This window comes from Lepidochelys olivacea (genome assembly GCF_965140295.1).
Source record: "Lepidochelys olivacea isolate rLepOli2 genome assembly, chromosome: 8".
NCBI lineage: Eukaryota > Metazoa > Chordata > Testudines > Cheloniidae > Lepidochelys > Lepidochelys olivacea.
The window spans coordinates 20,798,667-20,822,360 of NC_140418.1; the positions used below are offsets into that span (position 1 = coordinate 20,798,667).

Sequence of the window (23,694 nt, forward strand, 5' to 3'; positions counted from 1 at the left end):
CGCTTCCCGTGAGTGACTCTTCCACAGTCTCATATGGTTGCGTGGTAGGAAACTTTCCTGTTGTTCAGCCTAATTTCTCTCACCTTCATCTCCTCCCATTATTCAGCATTAAAGGCACAACAGCAAACTGCCCGGATGTGAAGGAAAGATAGAAAGAATAGTGACAGGACAATTTGGCTCTATCAGGAGCTCTTTAATGACATGAAAATCAAAAAGGAATACTACGAAAAGTGGAAATGTTGATGAATTGCCAAGGAGGTGTGCAAAAGAATAGGGACAAAATCAGAGAGACTAAGATACACAATGAGTTACACCTAGCAAGGGACATAAAAGGCAATAAGAAGAGGTTCTATAAATATATGAGAAGCAAGAGAAAGATGAAGGAATGTGTTGGCCTTGTACTTAGCGGGCAAGGAGAGCCTATAACTGATGACATCAAGAAGGCTGAGGTATCTAATGCCTATTTTTCTCCAGCCTTTATTAAAAAAATTAATGGTGACTTGATACTCAACATAATTAATATGAACAGCAAGGGGAACACAAGCCAAAATAGGGAAAGAATCAGTTAAAGAATATTTAGATGTATTCAAGTCTGCGAGGCCTCCTGAAATTCACCCTAGGGCAGGGGTTCTCACAACAAGTATTTTGGTGGCCTCAGTGCAACCAACAACTCTTGCTGGTGGCCGTGCTGACAGTTTTTCCTAAAATACTTAATTACCTTTTGGAAAAGCAAATAAATATGCACACATACATGTCCAGAACATTGTAATTTATTTATGTAGGGTTTGGGTTTTTTTCAGACTCAGTAATAAAAATAATATACAGTTGTCTCTATTATTTACTGGACCTAAACGGAATAGAAACACAAATAAGGCGCTTTGCATGTTCTTGTCTTTTTGTTGTTGTTTCTTTTGCTTTTTTGGTTGTGCTTTTTTCTTCTTGTAAGACTTGCTAGCTGGTAAGTCTTCGGCTGTGAAAAGTGATATTTGTATGTTTGTTCATATCACTTTTCACAGCAGACTTACTCAGCCTTGGCAAGCCCTGGGACAAATTTAAGTCCTGAATGGGGAGGTGGGCAGGGAGCGGGGCCTAGGGACGATGGCGGGGGTGGTGAGCCTGGGGCTGGAGCCTGGAACCAGAGCTTGCCACCGGATGGACAGAGCCCGAAGCCCCGTGGCTGAAGCCTGCCACTGCTATTCCTGGGAAAGTGGGGAATTCACCAGCTGTCTGCACCTCCAGAGTTTTTCTCTCTGGAGGGGGGCAAGGCCCAACCACTGCTGGTGGCTCTGGGAGAGGGGCCACTGCTTTGCGGGGGCCCCTCCCCCATCACAGCCCAGATGGCTGTGGCCGCAAGGAAAGGCTCTGGTGGCCACATGCAGCGACAGTGGCCGCATTTGAGAAACCCTGGGGGGTACTTAAGGAACTAGCTGAAGCAATCGCAGAACCATTAGCAATTATCTTCAAGGTCCCAGAGGACTGGAGAAGGACAGACCTAGGACCTATCTTTGAAAAGGGGAACAAAGAGCACTTGGGGAATTATGGACCGGTCTGCCTAACATCAATACCTGAAAAGATACTGTATCAAATTATTAAGCAATCAGTTTGTGAGCACCCAAAGGATGATATGATAAGAAATAGCCAGCATGGATTTGTCAAGAACAAATCATGCCAAAGCAACCTAATTTTCTTCTCTGACAGGGTTACTGGCCTAGTGGAAAGGGGAAACGGTAGACATGATATATCTTGATTTTTAGTAACCGCTTTTGACACAGTCCCATATGACAGTCTTATAAGCAAACTAGGGAAATGCCGTCTAGATGAAATGACTATAAGGTGTGTGCACATCTGGTTGAAAGACTGTAGTCAGAGAGTGATTATCAATGGTTTGCTGGCAGACTGGAAGGGTGTATTTAGTGGGGTCCAGCAGGGACCAGTCTTAGGTCTGGTGCTAATCATTTAATGAAAATATTGACTTGGATAATGGAGTGGAGAGTATGGTTATAAAATGTGAGGATGACCCCAAACTGGGAGGGTTGCAAGCATTTTGGAGGACAGGATTGGAATTCAAAATCTTGACAAATTGCAGCATTGGTATGAAATCAACAAGATTAAATTCAATAAAGACAAGTGCAAAGTACTATGCTTAGGAAAGAAAAGTCAAATGCACAACTACAAAATGGGGAATCACTGGTAATACTGCAGAAAAGGGTCTGGGTGTTATAATGGATTAATTAATGCCTCAGCTGGTGTACTGTGTTCAATTCTGGGCATCACACTTTAGGAAAGATGTGGAAAAATTGGAGAGAGTCCAGAGGAGAGCAACGAAAATGATAAAAGGTTTAGAAAATCTGATTTATAAGGAAAAGTTAAGAAACAAAACTGGGCATATTAGTCTTGAGTAAAGAAGACTGAGGAGGGACCTGATAACAGTCTTCAAATATGTTAAGGGCTGTTATGAAGAGGACGGTGATCAACTGATCTCCCTTTCCACTGAAGGCAGGACAAGAAGTAATAGGCTTAATTTTCAGCAAGGGAGATTCAGGTTAGATATTAGGAGAATCTTTTTAACGATAAGAGTAGCTAACCTCTGGAATAGGCTTCTCAGGGAGGTTGTGGAATCCCCATGAGTGGAGGCTTTTAAGAATAGGTTGGACAAACACCTGTCAAGGATGGTTTACTTGGTCCTACCTCAATGCAGAAGGCTGGACTTTATCATCTCTCAAGGTCCCTCACGGCCCTACATTTCTATGATTCTAACCTATTACTCCTTAACCATTCTACAGAATTCCTCTCTCTCTCTCTCTCGCTGCCTACATCCTTCAGCTTCAATCCCATAACTGTGACTTTGCCCCAGAGCAATAGGGCAATCATCACACTTCTACCTTCCAGAGCTTTTTATTGGGAGTGAACATGGAGCCCTGACTTACAGTGTAGAGACTTTTTTTTTTCCCTAGCCTGCAGGAGGGCACATTCCCCACTAGAGAGCAGCCTGCAGTTAGAAATTCAATTCTGCTCCCTCGTAACTGTAAAGATACAGAGAACAGTGAAGGCCCGGAAAAAGATGCTGTAAACCCAGTGCTTGAGGAAATGAGCATAATCAAACCTAAGGCAAATAACTACCAAGAAGAAAATCCTCTAATATCAAATTGTGCCTTGTATCTGAGTGGGATATAGTAAAAAGTAGCCACTGAGGATGGATCATGGTCTAGCAGTAAAGCTGGATTCTCATCCCTTGTCCATTCACTGTGTGTGTGGGTGGGCTGGATATAGTGAAGGTGAGAGGGAAGTTTTTCTCTTTGGGGATCAGGGGTTAGGCTTCAAAAGTTGATGGCCCAAGACTGTTTAGCTGTGCAACTAATACAAACCAACCATTTGATTACCTGTTTCTGGACAGCTCAGGCTGATGTTTTATTGCTCCTTCTTAGCCTGTCTGCTGCTGAGGTGCTGACTTGTGCCATTGGGAGTAGGAGTGAAGTTCTGGTGCAGGATGCTGACTGACGGGACAAACTCACTTCTGTGGCTGAATGCAGACGTTCAGAGTGAGAGCTGGGTGCTTGTCTGTTGTCTGTGGTGCCACCTGACTCTGATGGGAGTCCCAATGTCTGCTTTAACTTCCTGAGTGGAACTTGCAGGAGGTCTCCAAATCTTGAAGGGTTAATCTCCACTTTGACAGGAAAAGTCCTCTGAGGGAGAGTACAGGGTCAGTGAGATCTCTGACCTTCTGTGTAACATTGAGGGGTTTATCCTTTTAGTTCCAAATCTTTCCTTCAAAGCAACTGAACTAATCCAGCATCTCACCTGCTTTCTGAGGAGCAGTGGACAAAAATCCTGCTGAATGTCAAGAACACTTTTGTGTCAGGACATTTCTGAATTACTTCATATTCTGAGTCAGATTCTGTTCGTCTTATGCAGTGGGAGTGCTGCGTGAATAAGAGGAGCTGGATTTGACCCTCTGTGTCAGTGTAAGAATTACCCCACAGTTGGGCTTGATCTATGACTTCTCTTCAGAGGTGCATGTCCCAGTGGTGTTCCAGGTCAGGATTGAGGTTCATTGGCAGGGCTATGTGGGGAACCCAGGGCTAGAGTACAGGGGGAGGGGCTGAGAAATAATTCAGCTTCTAATTTGACCTGCATGATGTTTGCTGCAAATCTATGGAAAACAGAATTTGCATTCTTATCCCAGTCACACTATTGTGAAGTCCTCTGAAATGTAAGGCATGTATCATCTAAACCTTCCTAACCCATCCCATTGTCTCTTCTCTTCTTAGTGCTTGTGTACAGTTCTTCTAAATCAGGGGTTCTCAAATTGTGAGTCATGACCCCGTTTTAATGGGGTCAACAGGGCAGGCGTTAGATTTGCTGGGGGCTGGAGCCAAAGCTGAAGCCTGAGCCACACTGCCTGAGGCTGACCGAAGCCCCAAAGGCTTCAGCCCTGCACAGCAGGGCTCAGGTTACATGCTCCCTGCATGAGGCTGAAGCCCTTGGGATTTGGCTTCCCCCCCCACCCCCCAACCCAGGGCGGCAAGCTCAGGCTTTGGTTCCCACTCCTGGGGTCGTGTAGTAATTTTTTTGTCAGAAGGGGGTTGCGGTACAATTAAGTTGGAGAACTGCTCTTCTAGATGGATCCATCTGACAATGGCTTGTCCGGGTGTTTGAGGCATGTTCCTCTATTGAATCCCTTATGAGCTCTGGGCAGGAGGAGTGAGGCTGCTTCTGTTTCACACACATCCTTTAAATCAATTTCTCCTTTCTGAGAACCTATGGCTTCTGTAGCCCTCTTTGTGTAGCTCACTGTTGCATTTTGACTGAACTGTGCAGCCTCTTTCTGACGCTGTCCTCCAACCCCTAGGTGATCTTCTCCGCAAACCCTGATGTCTCTCCCCCCCCATTCTTCCCCAGTTCCCTACCCCAATTTTGTCTCTTCCCTCCTTCCCTTTACTAACCCTACAAACCCCTAATAAATCCTCTTTTCCCAGTGTGTGTGGGGTCCTTATGTTGTGTGTACCTGTCGTTGGGGTACACATGCTGTCAGTGAAGAGCTGCAGAGTTATCACCTTCTTAAACAGCATTTCCTGGCTTGTCCTGCCTCTGATGTGACTAGTTTCTGAGCACCCAGATCAGCCCCTGTTTGGAAGCCAGTCCCCTACCCTGTCATTGGGTGCTGAGCAACTTTGGATTAGCCAGGTGCCCGGCTTTGTGCCCAGCTCTCGCTTGGACCCGGTGGCTATTTGTGAATGTCCAAGCTACTGAAAATTCAGACGCAAGTAATTTAGTTACACAGCAAGTCGGGGCAGAGGCAGGGCTAGCTCTTGAGGAGTTCCTGGCTCTTAGTCCCATGCATGTTCCACTAGACCAGACGGCCGCTCAGTAGGTGTAAAAAATTATTTAAAAGGCACTCCACAGTGTTTGCTAAATGATGCTGAAGTGATCTTGCAGCCCTAAGAATACCAACTCCAAAGACACTGGGCTGAGCTATGGGGCCACAAAGGTACTGCAGAAGGCGACCTGCATGCTGACTCTGCTCTGACACTGACTGGCCTGCTTCCTGCAGTTTCATCTTGAGCCTCTGGATTGGAACATGAGCAGACTGGCAAGTACATGTCTGTTAGATCTTAGGTCCAGCCGTGAAAGCTGTGTAACTTTGAATTGTCTCAAACTGAATTCCACTGGGTGTTTGCTTTTCTGAACAGTTTGGGACACTGTGCTTTTCCAAGCTAGCCTGCAGAAAAGTCACGGAAAGCATCATAACAGCAGCCTCTTCTTTCTATCCTTTGTAGACAGTGTGGTGTGCTTAGCTCCCACTGTGTCTACATGCTCTGGGAACAATGTCTTGGCCCAGCCCCGTTTATTCTGGGTAGCAAAGGCGTGGGACAAAAGATATTTCTGTATGATTCTTATTTTCCCCATTCCCCCCCCTTGAGTAATATATTAACCTTCCATTCACTCACATTACTGCTTCTGCAAGGGCTCAGCTTGAGCCGGAATGTAATGCTGGTTGTTGGGTCATTTAAATCAAGTTACCGTACTTACTAGGCCGCTGAAAATTCTGGCTGGTAAAATCACTGGGGACTTTGGAATATTTGCTGTTGCTGGTGCTGTCTCCCTTTATAGGACAGGAAATGAGCAATGGAGCCAGACTTGGGAAGGCATCAAGCCTGCAGCCAGGGGGGACACCTGATGGATGGAGGGAGGGGCAATCCTGTACTGAGAGGCCTGTGTAAACTGTTGCTGCCTTTTTTCCACTGAATGCATCCGATGAAGTGAGCTGTAGCTCACGAAAGCTCATGCTCAAATAAATTTGTTAGTCTCTAAGGTGCCACAAGTACTCCTTTTCTCAGTGCCCTACTAGCTCTTTCTGGGAAGAAAGTGAGGGGGGAAATAGGAGTAGGTATTGGAACCTAAAGTCACTTTGGCAGTGGATAGGAAACCTGCCAGTGGTAATTTTGGGTGCCGTTGCTGCATGCTGTGGTCGCTGGGAATGCTGCCACACACAATTCAGATCCTGCTGCTCTGAAAGCACTGGTGGCTGGGGGTCTCTGTTAACTGAGTCCTGTCCCCATTGTCAAAGTGTCTAACCACTGTGGAGTCCTATAAGGCCATGGGTTCTAACCAGTGTTGAGCTTTGTTTTTCTTATTGCAATGAGAGTCACCGCCAAATTCCTCAAAAGCCATCTCTCGTCCTGCCCCCAGGAATGGTTGGCCTGCTATGCGCACAGGGGCAGGTCTCAGACCTGAGCCACCTTCCTGTCACTGTAACCCACTGACCACCCAGCCTGGGGGTGCTTATTGCCCTGTGGCTCCAAGCCTTGTGTTGGGGCCTCTCATGGTGTGGTTGTCACTTAAAACAACTATGAGCAAGAGGGTGACACATTCCTCTACCTTGTTATTGGATGGGTGGCACAATCTTACTCCTGAGAGCCTGGCTAACCCCTGCCCAACCAAGACTGACAGCTGCTTGGAGCTCATCTAGCTGTGCGGATGAGGATGTGTTGGACTGTCCTGCCATGGAAGTGTGTTGGGAGAATGCCGAGGAGCCTAGCACGGTGGGAAGTTAGAGATGAAGCCCCTCTAATGTTTCTGGAATCACATGGCTGGCAGGGTTGCCTTGGGCCCAGCTCTAGTTTGCAGAGTTGGAATTCCATCAAATGTTTCCTTCCAGGCAGAATCACTCCCTCCCCTCTAGCCAGTGCTTGGAAGAATAAATCCATGAATGAACTAGCAGTGATTTTAGAGTCTCCTTCAGGGCCCTGGTGCTGTGGAAACAGGAGGATCACGCTACGAAAAGGCGAATGTTCCACTTGACTCTGTCCTGTGCAGCCCAAATCAAAGGTGGAAGTGGATTCTGGGGCTCGGTGGCACCGAACCCCAGCAAAACAGCTGGCTGGGTTTTGCGTTGAGAATCGGATTCTGTCTGTGAAGCGGAAGCTTGGCTGTTAGGCTGATTTTTATTGCCTTATTACTTTGAATGTCTTTGCTGCCCAGAGAGAGGGGACAACGGGCTCAAATTCTGTCCTGTCCTTACCTAGCTGATCTGTCCAGATGGTGGCTGGTGCAATAATAACTGGATATTTCATGGTATTTAAAAACAATTTTGGCTGGTAACCTGCAACTCCTGATACATTCAGCCAGAGATGTTGAGTGGGGTTATTCGCCCACGTTGTGTCCTTAATGCCATACGTCTTGTTCCAAGCCAGTCAACCCTGATGCCAAAACATTCTGTACAACAATCAGTTCCCCCACACAGTGCGTGTCATGCTTTGTTGGTCTTGTGTGGATTAACACCAGCTCAGTTTGGAGCTAACCTGCCCACATTAGGCTCCAGGGGACAATGTCAATAGAGCTAAAAATAGATCAGCTCTATTCATGTTAAGCATGAAGAACCCAACCATGCTTTGAGTCCAATCACTCATTTTATGGTGTATATGTGTGTGCATATACTATTTGTTTCTTCCAAGGCTTCTTTATGCATGGAAGTACAATAGATCAGTCTATAAACTTCCATTCTACTTAAAATATTGGGGGACTATATTTTAAATGGTAACACTGGGCACATTTTTAGAGATGATTGAGCAGCATGTTTGAAGAATATTGGGTGGAGGGGAATACTGCATGCATTTAATGACATTGCTCAAATAAATTTGTTAGTCTCTAAGGTGTCACAAGTCCTCCTTTTCTTTTTGCCTACATTTTGTATCCTTTCAAAAACCTGCTGTCCCACATCTATTTGAAGTGTGTATGGACTAAGTTTTCTGAACCCCTAGATGCTCCATCTGCATTGTTTCCATATGGAACCTGCTGCATGTGCTTTGGAATATCCCATGCTAAAGAGTTACTCACAGCTGCGTGGTCACTACCATTACTTTGTCATTCCCTGACAGTGAGCCTCGGGGTACTCTTGGAACAAACACTGTCCACCCGGTGAGCTGACACACTTTGTAATGGCTCTGCTGACAGCTGGGCATTGGGCTTGTGAGACAAAACTCATAATATGCTAACATTTCCTACCATCGCCAGTTCCAGCTTTCCCCCCAGAGGCCTCCCCATTACCAGTGTGTCTCATCCCTGGAGAGGCCATCTCTGTGGGTGTGAGAGCAGCTTGGTTTGATGCTGCCAGCACGGGGGCTTAGTGTGGTGGCTTTTTGGATGTGGACTTGGGGGCCTAGTCCAATTCCTAGTCACCCAGTTAACCATTTTATGTAGGCCAGAAGACGACAAATTCCACTCGCTGTTGACGTGGTCTGGGTTTGAAGTGGTCATTTAAGAGTGAAAGGGTGTCTCCAGTTACTGACTCTGAGCCAGCTGGTCCCCAAATATTTCTAAACAAGAGATATTTTCAAACTCTTAAAAGCGTGTAGGGTGGTGGGGGAAGGCGGAGGGTGCTTTACAGTGAAGCGATACTGAAATTCATCCCCCCCATTGTCTCTATTTCTGGGTCTCTGATCAAATTGAAACTTGATGCTAAATATGTACAACAGTTCAGCAAGGAAAAGCAAGACAAAGAGGCTATTTAAAGTTGCCGTCTTTTCCAGGGCTTGGCTCAGAGGCTCTGCTGCTGTTATGCCATGTGAAAACACATACGAGAAGCTAATGAAGTGTAATGTGCACTTAAAAGTACAAATTTAGGACCCATGCAAAGGTCAGATGGGAGTTTGGGTTTGTGTAAAACATGTATTTCTATAACGTAAGTAGGATTACTATAATTAGACAATAGGGGAATGTAATATGCAGTTATGCCTAGACAGCTGGTTCCAGGGCACTGTATGTGAATCTGAAAGTTGGGAGACCTAGGTTCTGTTCTTGACTCTGCCACTGACCTGCTGTGTGAACTTGGGTAAGTCCCTTATGGCCTCGGTGCCTCAGTTTTCCCCATTCATAAAACTTGGCTATTCATTCAATGGGGGACTCTGTCCTGGGAAGCAGTGACTCTGAAAAAGATTTGGGGGTCATGGTGGATGATCAGCTGAACATGAGCTCCCATGATGATACTGTAGCCAAAAGAGCTAATGCGGTTCTGGGATGTATGCACGTGGGAGTCTTGAGTACAACTAGAGAGGTTATTTTGTCTTTGTATTTGGCATTGATGCAACCGCTGCTGGAATATTGTGTCCAGTTCAGGTGCCCACAATTCAAGAAGGATGTTGATAAATTGTAGAGGGTTCAGAGAAGAACCATGAGAATGATTAAAGGATTAGAAAACTTGCCTTATAGTGACAGACACAAGAACCTCAATCTATTTAACTTAACAAAGAAAAGATTAAAGGTGACTTGATTAGTCTACAAGTACTCACATGGGGAAACAAAAATTTCATAGTAGGCTCTTCAGTCTAGAAGAGAAAGGTATAACATGATCCAATGTCTGGAAGTTGAAGCTAGACAAATTCAGACTAGAAATAAGATGTACATTTTTAATGGCGAGAGTAACTAGCCATTGGAACAATTTACCAGGGGTTGGGGAGAGTGTTCCATCACAGACAATTTTAAAATCAAGATTGGATGCTTTTCTAAAAGGCACATGCTCTGGGAATTATTTGGGGGAAGTTAAATGGCCTATTATACAGGAGGTCAGACTAGATGATCACAATGGTCCCTTATGCTTAACTAGCTATGTAAAGTGCTTTGAGATTGCGTTTATAGAATGCTTTTATTCCTCACAGTGTATCTCTAGCTAATCTATCTCAATCAAACAGGCCAAAATATAGCAAAGACACATGTGACAGTTTAGGGAATAGGTCTAAGTACAGCGTATGAGTTCTGACAGATTTTATGAATTCTGTGTATAACTTGAACTCTCAGTGTGCATTAAAATCAGCCATGTGCTGACAGGGATTATGTCACACATAGGACTGGCTAGAAAACAAGAATTCTGTTCTGTGAAAATTTGAGATTTTGTCACTTGTTTTCATTCAGTGTGGAACGAAAACAAGCCCTTTCGAAAAATTTGTGAAAAAGAGGGGAGATAGAGACCCTCTCACTCCAGCCAGTAGCCTGGTGGCCAGGTTTCTCCCCTGGGATGTAGGAGACATCTGCCAGAGGTGAAACAGGGACTTGAACCTTGTCTGTCACACCTCAGGTGAAATCCTAAGCGTCCGTCCGTGTCTCTCTCTCCCCTCCCCACCCCCCCCAAAAAAACAAAAACCAAAACCAACTATCCTGGACCTTAAAAAATCTTCCCCACAACATTTTAATAGAAAGTGATAGCTTTCTGTGAAAAGGTCCAGTTTTGACAAACTGGCATTTTCCAACCAAGTGTTATGGAAAAATTCCTGACTAGCCCTAGTCATACACATTACATTCCTGGTTTGGAAGAAGCTAGAGAACAATCAAAGTAGTTGTTAATGTGGAAGGTCTTTTGCCCTGGCAATACCATGGATATGCTAAGGAAATTGGCCAAGCTGAAGGAACTGGTTATTCTTTGTTGTCTTCAGGGAGGGTGGTTGGAGCAGTGGAAATTCAGCACCAGCAGAAAAGGAAAAGTCAGAGAGAGGTGTTAGAAGCAGCTGTTAAAAAGACACATACTCTCTGAGGTAAGGGGGAACTACTGGATTGCTGGACTTGAACAAGCGAGAAAGAGATTGTCTCTGTCTACCCCACAACAATCTGAAGGCTGTGCAGGAGAAGAGGAGTGTCCTGGGACCCTGAAAGGACTGACCAAAACCCAAAGGCTTCTTGGATCAGTGAGGACACCAGAGGGAGAGATTTTTGCATGCAGGTTTTGTTGGTTTTGCATAGATCTTTAAGTCTCTAGGAATTATGTGTGTGTGTTTAAGTTGTTACTTTGCAAAGCCTCAGAGTGCCTTGCTTTTAACTGTTGCATGTCCCTGAAGGACCAAAGAGTAAATTAGAGAGAGCATGCATGAGGGTGGAGGTCTGTGAAGGGATGTGCTTAAGCTATTGAGAGATTTGGAGGGTGGGGGTATTGTATTCAGTGCTGGTCTTGGGGACTAGGTGACCTAGTCCCCTGGGGGCCCATTTCTATGAAGGATCATCAGCTAGGAATTGTGCACCCTTAGAGGCCAGAGTCAGACCCTGGATGCTGCTCACTCAAAAGGCTTAGAGTGCAGGATCCAGAGTTGGCTTGGCTTGGGATCCAAATACAGCAGTCTGGGGAGTGTCCAGGTCTGTGACAATACAATGCAATATTCCCCTCCTATCTCATTTTCAGCTTTATAGTAAAGGAATTTTCAGCATCTCCCCACAACTGCCCTCACACCTCCAAAAAATTTGCTAAGGAAGTGTGTGTATGTGTTTCGGCGGGGCGGAGGGAGGGCTTCATGTGTCTAACATACAAGTGTTGGGGCTGAGTGGTTTTATCTTCATAACATTCACTACACACTTCTACACAAATAACCAATCCGCACCTTATGTTTGTGTCTTCCTCCTGCCCTTGATGAAGTAGATGATGGCACGTGATGCATCTCCTGCCCATGCTGGCATATCTCCTCTGATCAGAAGCAGTTGATACTGTATGGCTGCAGGGAGCTCCTCAGTGGCTTGCGCAGCCTTCAGCAGCGTGGCAAATCTTGACTTTGATCCTTCTGCACTGTGGAGCAATGCACCCTCGCTACACCCCTGGGAACTAGACTCCGTGCATGGGATCTCTGCTGATGTTCTTACTGCTGTGTAACTCTGTCCTTGCTGTACAACCCAAAGTATCCATTGTTGTATTAAAGGCTGCTCTGTCTAGGTGTTCCTAAAGTAGGATGTACTAGCATGAGGTTGGTGTGAAGTCTTCATAATTTTTTATTTTTATATATATATATATATATATAAAAAATAGAGAGAGAGATATCTCAAAGCACTTTACAAAGGTGGGTTTATATTACCTCCATTCTACAATGGGGGCACTGTAGCAGGGGTGTGGGGGGGAGGGAGAGGGGCTGAAGTGCCTTACCCAAGGTAGAACATGGAATCTGTGACAGGGTAAGGTCCAGCTCTGTGTCATTCTCTGATCGGTAGCATTGGTCCTGCCCAAAACTTGGAACAGAATACAGGAGTCCTGACCCAGGTCTCTCCTGAAACCTCTGATGTTTGGAGATTTAAAAGTATCAGATATATTGAAAGCTGTATTTGAAGTCAGCTGGGGACCTGGTGGATTTGGGCCCTTTGAGCGTCACCAATATTGCCAATCCCAAATGTTCAAAAATCATGAGACAGGCTCACCAAAAATCATGAGATTGAGATTTTGTAAAAATAATAGATTTAGTGTTCTTTTTATTTGCCTTCTGCTTTTTGAGCTTTAGGTGCACTGGGGTCACATTATGAAGCTTTCTTCATAGCCACGAAGGCTAGGAACTTACTTTTTCTTTAAGAACAAAGACTGAAATCATCACACATCCACTTGACTCCAAGATCTGGGGCTTTAAGGAAAACAATAAGTATCATGAGACTCATGACAAAATCATGAGTTGGCCACACTGCATCTCTTATGCAGGGATTTGTCTAGGGGAATTTTGTCATGTCTAAGAATTGGACATGACTCTTGCTAAGCCTGTCTGTCTGTTTGTCTGCACCCTGTGGGCATGTGAATTTGATTCCAAACAATCCGCATGTTTTTCTCTTCTCCTGTGCGAGTCATGCATGTGCAGTTGTAAACTGCCAAGCCCTCTGCCGAGAACACCTATCTTCCAACTCTCAACACTAAAATTCAGGGGTGGCTCTTGAGAGAACTGATCAATCTGAATGTAGCAGCTCCTAGGGAGATAATGGGGGTCTCAGGTAGCAAAAGCTCAGATATTTATTACAAACACAAAGTAATACAGGATCATGGAAGTGAGAGATGAGACCTGCCCTATTGTGTCCATTCTCCCTTTGATTTAGGGTGGGATAGAGGACTAGTAGGTAGTAATCTACTGCTATGCACCTCTCCCTCCTTCCAACCCCCCAGCCTCTTCCATAATACCTTGCAAAGTGGAGCCAAAAGCCAAAGGAGGCTGCAGTTTCAAAAATATTTCCTACCTCAGGTCTTCAGATGGAGATATTATATCTGCCTCTTTCTAAGGCAGGGGTGGGCAAACTTTTTGGCTCAAGGGCCACGTCTGGATATGGAAATTGTATGGCGGACCATGAATGCTTATGAAATTGGGGTGTGTGGGTGGGGTGAGGGCTCCGACTCGGGGGTGGGAGTGGGCTCTGGGGTAGGGCCAGAAATGAGGAGTTCAGTCTGGGGTGTGTGTGTGTGTGAGGGCTCCGACTGGGGGTGCTGGCTCTGGGGTGGGGCTGGGTATGAGGGGTTGGGGATGCAGGAGGGTGCTCTGGGCTGGGACCGGGGTTCGGAGGGTGGGAAGGGGATCAGGGCTGAGGTTGGGGCACGGGAAGGGGTCAGAGGTGCAGGCTCCAGGCGGCACTTAGCTCAAGCAGCTCCCGGAAGCAGCGGCACGTCTCCTCTGCGGCTCCTATGCGGAAGTGTGACCAGGTGGCTCTGCATGCTGCCTCTTCCGCAGGAGCTGTCCCTGAAGCTCCCATTGGCCTTAGTTCCCAGCCAATGGGAGCTGCGGGGGTGGCATTTGGGGTAGGGGCAGTGTGCGGAACCCCCTGGCTGCACCTACGTGTAGGAGCCAGATGGGGGACATGCTGCTGTTTCTGGGAGCCTTACAGAGCCATGGTACGTGCAGAGCAGGACAAGCCCCCGACCCCACCCCCTGGCTGGAGCACCGGAGTGGGGCAAGCACCAGACCCCACTCCCCAGCGGGAGCTCAAGGGCAGGATTAAAATGTCTGAAGGACCAGATGTGGCCCCCGGGCTGTAGTTTGCCCACCCCTGTTCTAAGGGAAAATGAACTGAGTAATGTCAATTGGTGGAGCTGATTGCCTGGAATCTGCAAGCTGCCCCTTTATCCACATCTTGGTAGTGTTTAGTAGACCAATAGCGTTTCATAGAAGTTTTATTTGTAAGACAAGAACAACAACCAAAGCATTTCCTGCCCTGGCATTTCCTGTTGTTCAGCCTCCTGGGAATGATTTTTGTTGTGTTGCAGATGCTACTGGCCTTGTCAATTCTCTGGATTCACTTATCTCTCTTTTGGTGGCATGTCGGATGTACCCCACCTAGGGTGACTAGATGTCCTGATTTTGTAGGGACAGTCCTGATTTTTGGGTCTTTTTCTTATATAGGCTCCTATTATACCCCGCGCCCCCCCCAACCTCTGTCCTGATTTTTCACATTTGCTGTCTGGTCACCCTGGACCAGATCCAGATGAAATGGACCTTTAATTCAGACACTGACTGTTTCTGCGTAGCATGTAGATCATCATCTTCTATGAAAAAACCTAGATGTTACAGATAGAACAGCAAAATGGTGCTTTTAAGGTGCCGTATATAGGGCTTGATTCTTCTTACACTTCATTGGTATACCTAGGGAATTATTCCACTGAAATTGACATTCATACTGGTGTTAGGCTTGCCAACTTTCTAACCCCACAAAACTGAACACCCCTGCCCCGCCCCTCTCCCAAGGCCCCACCCTCCGCTTGCTCTCCCCACCTTCACTCCCTTTCACTGGGCTGGGGCAGGGAGTTGGGGTGTGGGCTCCAGGAGGGGGTTCTGACCTGGGGTTGGGGTGTGGGCTTCAGGCAGCGCTTATCTCAGGTAGCTCCCAGATGTTCAGCTCCTAGGTGGAGAGGCCCGGGGGCTCTGCGCACTGCCTACGCCTGCAGACACTGGAACCATTGTCTGCGGTTCCTGGCCAGCGGGAGCTGCGGAGTCCACGCTTGGGGCAGAGGCAGCGCGTGGAGCCCCCAACCCTTCCACTTGGGAGCCAGACATGCTGGCTGCTTCCAAGAGCTGCACAGAGCCAGGGCAGGCAGGGAGCTAGCCTTAGCACCACCGACCGGACTTTTAGCGGCTGGTCAGCAGTGCTGACTGGAGCTGTCAAGGACCCTTTTTGACTGGGCATTCTGGTCGAAAACTGGATGCCTGGCAACCCTAACTGGTGTAAACACTGCACAAGAGAGAGAAGAATAGGGCCCTTAGACCCTAGTCAAGGGCTGGGCCCAAGGCTGCCGGCATTCCCTAAAGCCAGTGGCAGTGGCATCTGTGGAAGGAATGAGGGGTTGGGAGCAGCTCCTCTGATAGAGATGCCAGTTTGCATAGGTTTCTCTAGACTTCTCAGGTGGGCTAGGGTGTGAGAGCCTCTTTAAGGACTTTGAGTGGTGTGTGCTTGCAGATAGTGCGTGTTGAGTGGAAATCACTCCTGGGAAAAGAGGCTGGTAATAGTTCTCTGCTCCATCCTGCTCTTTGCGCTGCAGAGTTTTTCAGGACCCTGTTGCTCCCCTCTATTGTTGTCATGCTACAGATATCTTTCAATTGCAAAAGTGCCAGAGAGCTGGTAAGATGGAGAAGGTGCAGAGTGCATTTGGCAGGGGAGGAGAAAACAGGGCAGGAAGTTGGGAGGATCGAGGGGAGAGGCAATAGATGGGGGAAGCAGGGATATAATTCAGGAGACAAGGAGTAGTGGTCTTATAAAATGTGTCATTATTTTGATATGTCTGGGACTAACCTTTTCTTTTCATGATGGTAAAAAAATTTAAATGGCCCAGATTTGGTCACTCTGTGTAAATCACTGGCCTGTGCATAGATACAGCGGTTAAAGATGGATTAGCTGCCTTTGCTAATACTCTGTGTCTCTCCTCCCCATTACGATTTTACTGCGTGTGTAAATATAGAATCAAGGTTGAGAAAGTCTGGGAGAAACTGGTTCCAAAAGCTCCCGCTCCCCACCTCTTCTCTCTGAGTGACCCCATAGCATTCCTTTTAGGTTGGAGCATCTCTGAGGGAGGGGGCTGCTCAGGCTCTGAGCCAACTTGTCGCTGCATGCCTGTGTCTTAATGGTCATCGAATCCAGCCATGGGAAAATCAAATCAACTCTGAAAAATCCCAGACTGAGCTATGAGCTGGCCAAGGATCTGAGGGGCAGAGGGGAAAAATCCCCTTGGGTTGCATCTTCAGGGAAAGTACGTTCTCAGGCCTAAAAATATGCAGCTAGACATGGTGGTGTTGGCTCTCTTCTGCCTGGGTCCCATGAGGAGGCTCGCAGCAGCAGACATATTCAAATAACCAGTTACTGTCTCCCCCTCCTCCCCAATCTCTATGCAGAGTCTACAGGCTAAAATCCTGCATCTGCCTGAGATAAAGGGGCTCTCCCTGTTACCTCCCACAGGCCACTGCCATGGCTTCCAGGACATTTTTCAGATAAATGAACAAACGTTCCTTGTCCTGTGACGACTTTGATAAGGCTGAGGCTCCAGACACTGCACAATAACAGGCCTTTGTTTGTTCTATAAAATAACTCCTAATCTTTATTGGGCGGGGGGGGGGGGGGGAATTCAGTTAAGGTGCCAGAGCTGTAACTGGTGCCAGTGGAGACGCGGAGTGACCTTTTCCTTCCTCTCCACCCCCAACTTTTTCACAAATCCCTTAGAGCTCTTCTTAGGAGCATAGGAACTGCCAGACTGGATCAGAGCCATGGTCCATCTAATCCAGTGGCACCACCAGATGCTTCAGTGGAAGGTGCAGGAAACCTGGTAGTGGACACACATGAGGTAATCTGCCATCGCCTCCTCCGAAGATCTCTGTCTAATCTCCAATACCCAGGGGTTGTCTTAAATCCTGAATCATGATATTTTATATCCCTTGATACAGTTTTGTTACCCAGTAATCCTAGTTAATGCTATTCCTGTTATCCATATAAACGTCTAATCCATTCTCTTTGAATCTTGAAAAATTCTTGGTCTCAGTGACCTCATTGCCACAGGAATTCCACCATCCAATTATACATTCTGTTGAAAAAGTATTTCGTAGTATCACTTTTGAATTTGCCATCTTTCAATTTAATTGACTGTCTTGTGCTATGAGATAGGAAGCAACTGTTCTCCCTATTGACTTTTCTCTCTGCTGCGTTTTTATAGAGGGGGAGCTGGTTTTACTGAGGTAAAAATAGTTGAAAATCGCTATTTCCTGTCTCTCACATACATTGCTCAGGAAAACTTTGGTAGCCTGCCAAGATAACTGAATATGAACATTTTAGCTTAGGGTTAGGCTCACACTGTTGCCGCCACAAACGCTGTACAGGGAAGGCCTGGAGCTGCCAGAGCAGCTGCAACAGTGGGTGGGGGTTTGGGAGCCAGCTGTGTTTCCCTGCTCACCTTCCAGACCTAGCCCATGGCTCTAGTGGCCTGTCCCCATCCTCTGGGGACATCACAAGGGTCAGAGATCCCTGATTCCTGAAACTGGGGGGGAGAGAGTACTCTGCCTCCTTCCCACCTCCACTACCAGTACCTGGCTTCTTCAGCTCATCCTCCCCTCTGGGATAACAGCTTTCTCCTGCTACCAGCTAAAGTAGTTACTCCAGTAGTGCAAGCAGTAGAAGTCTGTTGAAGGTTTAGGATTCGAACCCTGATAAAGATGATTGAGGGAGGGAGGAAGGCTGTGATAATTGCATATGATAGAATTAACTTTTTCCTGTTTAAAACAAAAAACAGACCAAAAAAACCCCTTTCTTTTCTTTTTGTGTTGAAAAATACCCCCATGTTAAAAAAACATAATTAAAATTGTAGAGTGAAGCACTCAAAATTAGGAAGTAAGAATTAATGTTGCTTGTGAAACCTCACACACAGAGGGGCTGAACTATGTGTTATGATAGTCTTTATTTATGTGATCACATGTTATTTTTTTTCTGCCGGACCTCTACATCATTCAGAGCACAGGATGAGTGCCTCCAGGGGCCAAATTAAGGTTGTACAGGCAATTTAAACTCTGGCATTTCCTGACTTTCAAGTGCTTGATGTTGCAACCCAAATGTTCTTTTAACCTGGTTTCTTTGGGGTTTTTTAATACAGTTATCATGTCCCTTCTGATTCATCTCCTTTTTAAGGTGAAGAATCCAAATCTTTTCAATCTTTCTTCATATGAGATTTTTTCTCCATGCCCCGAGTCATTCTCAACACATTCTCTGAACCCCTTCTAATTCTGTAATATCCTTGTAGAGATGGGGTGACCAGTACTGCAAACAGTATTCCAGGTGAGACCACATTACTAATTGTATATAGTGGCATAATAGTTTCCATTTTCTCCATCCCATTCCTTATGCATTTTTAATATCTTGTTGGCTTTTTGGACCACAGCTGCATATTGCGGAGAGGTCTGAATTGAGCTGTCAACAGTGACATCCAGATCCCTTTCCAGGTTTGATGCTGTTAATTTAGAATCTTGTAAAATGTATGAGTAGGTCAATATTTTTCTCTGTGTGTGTGTTACTTTGTATTTATCCACAGTGAACTTCATCTGACCTCGTGTTTCCTGTTCACATACCTTGGTTAGATACCTCTTAAGTTCCTCACAGTCCTCTCTGTGTAATAACAATATCGTCTACAAATTGTACCACCTCATTGCTCAACCCATTTTTCAAATTGTTCATAAATATATTGAACAACACAAGACCTAGTATGGAACTTGGAAGGACACCCCACTGTCAACCTTTGCCCATGATGAAAGTTTTCCATTTATCCCTGTTTCCTTTTTCTTAACTAGTCTTTTTTTTTAATCCATGACAATACTTTGCCTCTCAACACATGACTATTTAGTTACCTTAGCAGCCTTCTCTGAGGGTGTCTTGTGAAAGGCTGTTTGAAAGTCTGAATAAATAACTGAACGTAGGAGAGTTAATCAACATGCTCTATTTACACATCAAAGAATTCTAATAGATTAGTGGGATACAATTTTCCTTTGCAGATTCTGTGCTGGTTAGAACTTTTCCTATCCTAATCCTTTTACTATTCTATTAATTATCACTGTGATGGGCTGGGTCACAAAAACCCCCTTAAGACTGTCACTAGATGTGCTGGGAAACTATTGAGAACAAACCCCGCTGCCAGAAGAGGCTTCCCTCTACTCCTGTCTTGCTGAGTTAGACACTACAGTCAGCTTCAGCACAGACCCAGGGGTTGGGTCACACCTCTCTGCAGTTCACAGAAACTGAGATCCACTCAGCTTCGGGGCTTCTTAGTTAACAGGGACTTTCCCAGCACCCAGTAATCAGTCTTTCTGGGAGCCTAAACCCTGAATAAATCCGTATTACTCTGTATAAAGCTTATACAGGGTAAACTCATAAATTGTCTGCCCTCTGTAACCCTGATAGAGAGAGATGCACAACTGTTTGCTCCCCCACGTATTACTTACTTACTCTGGGTTAATTAATGAGCAAAAAGTGATTTTATTAAGTATAAAAAGTAGGATTTAAGTGGTTCCATGTAATAACAGACTGAACAAAGTAAGTTACCAAGCAAAATGAAACAGAACACGCAAGTCTAAGCCTAATACGTTAAGACACTGATTGCAGATAAAAGCTCACCCCCAGAGATGTTCCAGTAAGCTTCTTTCACAGACTGGACTCTTTCCTAGTCTGGGTCCAACAGTCACTCACATCCCTGTAGTTACTGTCCTTTGTTCCAGTTTCTTTCAGGCATCTTTTTGGGGCGGAGAGGCCATCTCCTGAGCCAGCTGAAGACAAAATGGAGGGGTTTCCAGGTCCTTTTATATTCTTGTGGGCGGAAACCCCTTTGTTCTCCTGTGCAAAATCACAGCAACAAGATGGAGTTTGTAGCCACCTGGGTAAGTCACATGTCCATGAATGATTCAGCTTTTTGCAGGTCGATGCCATTGTTTATATGTTAGTTTGAACATTCCCAGGAAAGGCTCAGACGTGGATTGGCATCTCTCAAGTCCATTGTCAGTTAAGTGCTTCTTGATAGGACTATTCTAAGAAGTGCCCATTCTCAAGAAGCTGACCAAACGCTTCACTGAGGCTACTTAGAATCAAACACATTGAGATACAATATTCATAACCAAATACAAAAATGATACACACATACAGATGGCATAATCATAACCAGCAAACTACAACCTTTCCATAGACGCCCCACTGGACCTCCTCTGTACAAGACCTGATGGAACCATAGGACCCTGGATGCAACAATGATCTATACGGTCACAGTTCATGTCAATAACATCACAATCCCTTCAACCAGTTTACCAGGTATGGACGTATGGCTTGTGGATCTGGAATTCTCTGGATCACCCCTAGAGAATTTTTAAAATATAGTCACAACATTTGTCTCCCTCCAGTGCTCTGGCACTGAGAGAGTACATATTTTCACCAGCAGCTCAGCTACTTCATACTTTAGCTCCTTCAGAACTCTTAGATGTCCTGTCTGGGCCTGGTGACATTGTTATTAAATGATAAATTTACTCTATCACCCCTTCTTCTGATGCCTCAGTGTTTGATAGCACCTCATTTTTATTACCAGAAATGAGCTGGGCTGGGGTAAATATTTCCCCAACATCCTCTGCAGCCGATGCTGATGCAGATAAATCATTTAGCTTTTCAGCAATGGTCTTATCTTCCTTAATTGTTCATTGTGACCTCTAGTGATCCAGCAGACCCACAAAGACTTTAGTAGGCTTCCTGCTGCTTATATAATTAAAGAAATTCTTGTTAGTTATGCTTTCAGCTCTTTGAAATCCACCGGGGCTCTCCTAATTTCCCTCCTATGTATTGCCTACTGTAATTTATGGTCCTGTCTGTTGCCTTCACTAGGATCAAATTTCCCTATTCTTATAGCATTTCCCACTAGATTAAACTAAGGAAAATCAGAAAAGGGAGAAATGCCCGAGACTTCGTGAAGTCCTCTAGAGACGTCACTATTACTATTGATTTTTACCTGAAAGATGCTGAGATACTATGGAGAAGAGCAGCAGCATAAAACCCTAAAATAGATAGGATGTACGTGTGTCACATTAGCTTTGTGGTATGGATGGAGTGACAAGTTACAGCAGCTGCAACAAGATCTAAAACTCCCCATGGTGAAGCACATCTCTTCGGGGTATTAGTTTTTGAATATGTGCTGAATTATCAGGTACATGGACTCAATGGGAAAGTAGCCCCAGAAGCCCTGGGGCAACTGCTCAGATCCAGCACCACCTTGTGTGACGCAGCACTATGTTCTCTCTCACCCTGAATTCCACGGAGTGCCTGCTTAGATCCATTACCCCATTCCCTATCCGACCAGTAACTTTGACAAAGAAATGAGATGAGCCGATAAGGGTTGTGTGTTGGCATCTGGATTAGGGTATAGGCTAGTTTTCAAGATCTGACTTCATGATCAGGATTCAGGGTTGTCTCTGAAATGAAATCTCTCAAATTGCAAGAAATCTCTCTGTTGTGAGAGTTCCTGAGAACTCGGGAGACTTCAGCCCCATTCAAATGGGGAAACATGCCCCTTCCAGATTTGGAACCAAAACTCATGAGGACAGATTTGGACCCAGAGAATCACAGCTGATGCTCTCCTCCCTTCAAAGTGGGTTGGATCTGAGCCTCTGACAGGTGCTAACTGTCTAGGTGATGATCATACAGTCAAGCAGCACAGATCAGCATGGCTGTTGCAGTTGAATCCTTTTAACAGTGGTTTGCATTAATCTGATGGAAGCAGGACTTGTGTGCTGCATGTTGGGAGCTGGAGAAAGAACTCCTTGGCTGTTTAGAAAATCAGCTGACCTGGGGATGGATCACTTGATGATTACGTCTTCTGACAGGATACTGGGCTAGATGGACCTTGGTCTGACCCAGTATGGCTGTTCTTATTTTGGCTGCTGCCCAGTTCTTATAAAGTACCCTGGTAAGATGCAGATCTTTATTTTAAACATAAGGGAGGTTATTCTGTATTTCAGTGGAGCCAGTTACTTCTGCCAACAAGGGGACACTCCAGAAAAACAGGATCCTGCCCCCACCATGAAGCCAGTTTCCTGTGCAGAACTGCTTCCTTGGGATAGAAAGAAGGGGAAGAGTGTGTGCGTGGGGGGAGGAGTGGGTTTTTTTTCTGTAGTTTGAAGTGAGACTTTTTAATTTAATTTTTTTTATTGTGTTGCTTGTTTTTTTATTTTATTTTATTTTTTAAAATAACAATAACCTTTTAACTGGGAACTTTGTACATCGAAAGCTGATAATAAATGAGGTCACTTCACTCGGTGTCAGCAGGGGCTGATATCTCTTACTCCCTGTTGGATGTTCTCTGCTGTCCCCTTCCCAGCTTTGGGCCTGGTACAGCTCCCATTGAAGTCAGTTATGGAGATCTCTTTAAATTAAGGCACAGTAGCTCAATATTGAAGGTGACTATAAGAGCATGAGTGTGGCTGATCAGCCTGCACTGAGAAAGTATCCACCTAGCTCTCGCTAAACTTGCAAAGTCCTGTCCCAACATGCACTGGGATCAGTGTAAAATTTGGCAGGTTTCTCTGGGGCAAATATTCTTGGTGGGTCGGGCAGGGGACTGAAATTATGGGTTTGAAGTTTTATTTACAGCTGCATTGCTGACTTACTGTGAGATCTTGAGCATCTCTGTGCCTCAGTTATATTGTGACATTTCCCAAAGTACAATCTGGACTGTTGAACAACTGTGTCTCCTCAGTTTTCCAGCCTGGGGTGCCTTTTACACTGCTTCGCTATGAGAGAAACCACTGCTGGTCTGCTCACACACAGCCTCTAGCATGTAAATTACTCCCAGCTGTATTATGAGTGCTCTAGCCAGCCACTCCTGAATTATATTAGAGTGACCAGCAAATTCCCACTACCAGACTTGTCCCCAGAAATGTGCGTCTTGTACTGCCCAGCTCTCTCCTGGACTATACAATCTCACAGAAAGTCCATCATTTTATTAATAGAAAATGTTATACACAAATCTGATCTCAGTTAAGTTTCCCAAACACTTCAATCCAAACACACACTGGTTTAGGTTAAAAAAATAAAAAGATAGATTTTAAGTGATCACAAGTAATGAGGTCTCAGGGTCAGAACTGGTTACAAAGAAATAAAAGTAAAACGCAATCTAATACTTCACTTAACAAGCTAAGTGAATTCAAAGTGAACGTCTCTTTCACCGTGCGTTCTAGCAGTCTTTGAAAATCATCTTTAGCTGATGTTGGAGAGACAGAAAGTCTGTTTGCATGGGAATCTGCAGCTGTTTCATTGCCAAGATGTAAATTTCTTGCTTACACCCTTCTTCCTGACAAAGAATGGCTGCTTAACCAGGTGATAATTTATCAGTCTTGTAAAAAGGGTGAACATAAGTGTACAGACTATCCCATATACCATCTGTAAAATGGGGATAATAATACTGACTTCACTGGCATGTTCAGAGGCATAATCAAT

General features: G+C 45.4%; 1 protein-coding gene across 3 annotated transcripts in view; it reads left to right on the forward strand.

Annotated features, from left to right (window-relative positions):
- NEURL1B (neuralized E3 ubiquitin protein ligase 1B) overlaps positions 1-23,694 on the forward strand; it is a 215,681-nt gene that overhangs the window by 5,592 nt on the left and 186,395 nt on the right. Inside the window, exons 1-2 of one of the 3 annotated variants that reach the window (XM_084636220.1) lie at positions 19,955-20,102; positions 20,405-20,526. The exons of 1 other annotated variant lie outside the window; for it this stretch is intronic. In XM_084636220.1, the coding sequence (XP_084492346.1) occupies positions 20,466-20,526 (61 nt within the window). In that variant the 5' untranslated portion in view covers positions 19,955-20,102; positions 20,405-20,465. Of the gene's footprint in view, positions 1-19,943; positions 20,103-20,404; positions 20,527-23,694 lie in introns of those variants that run through there. One more of the 3 variants, XM_084636222.1, reaches the window with a different exon arrangement.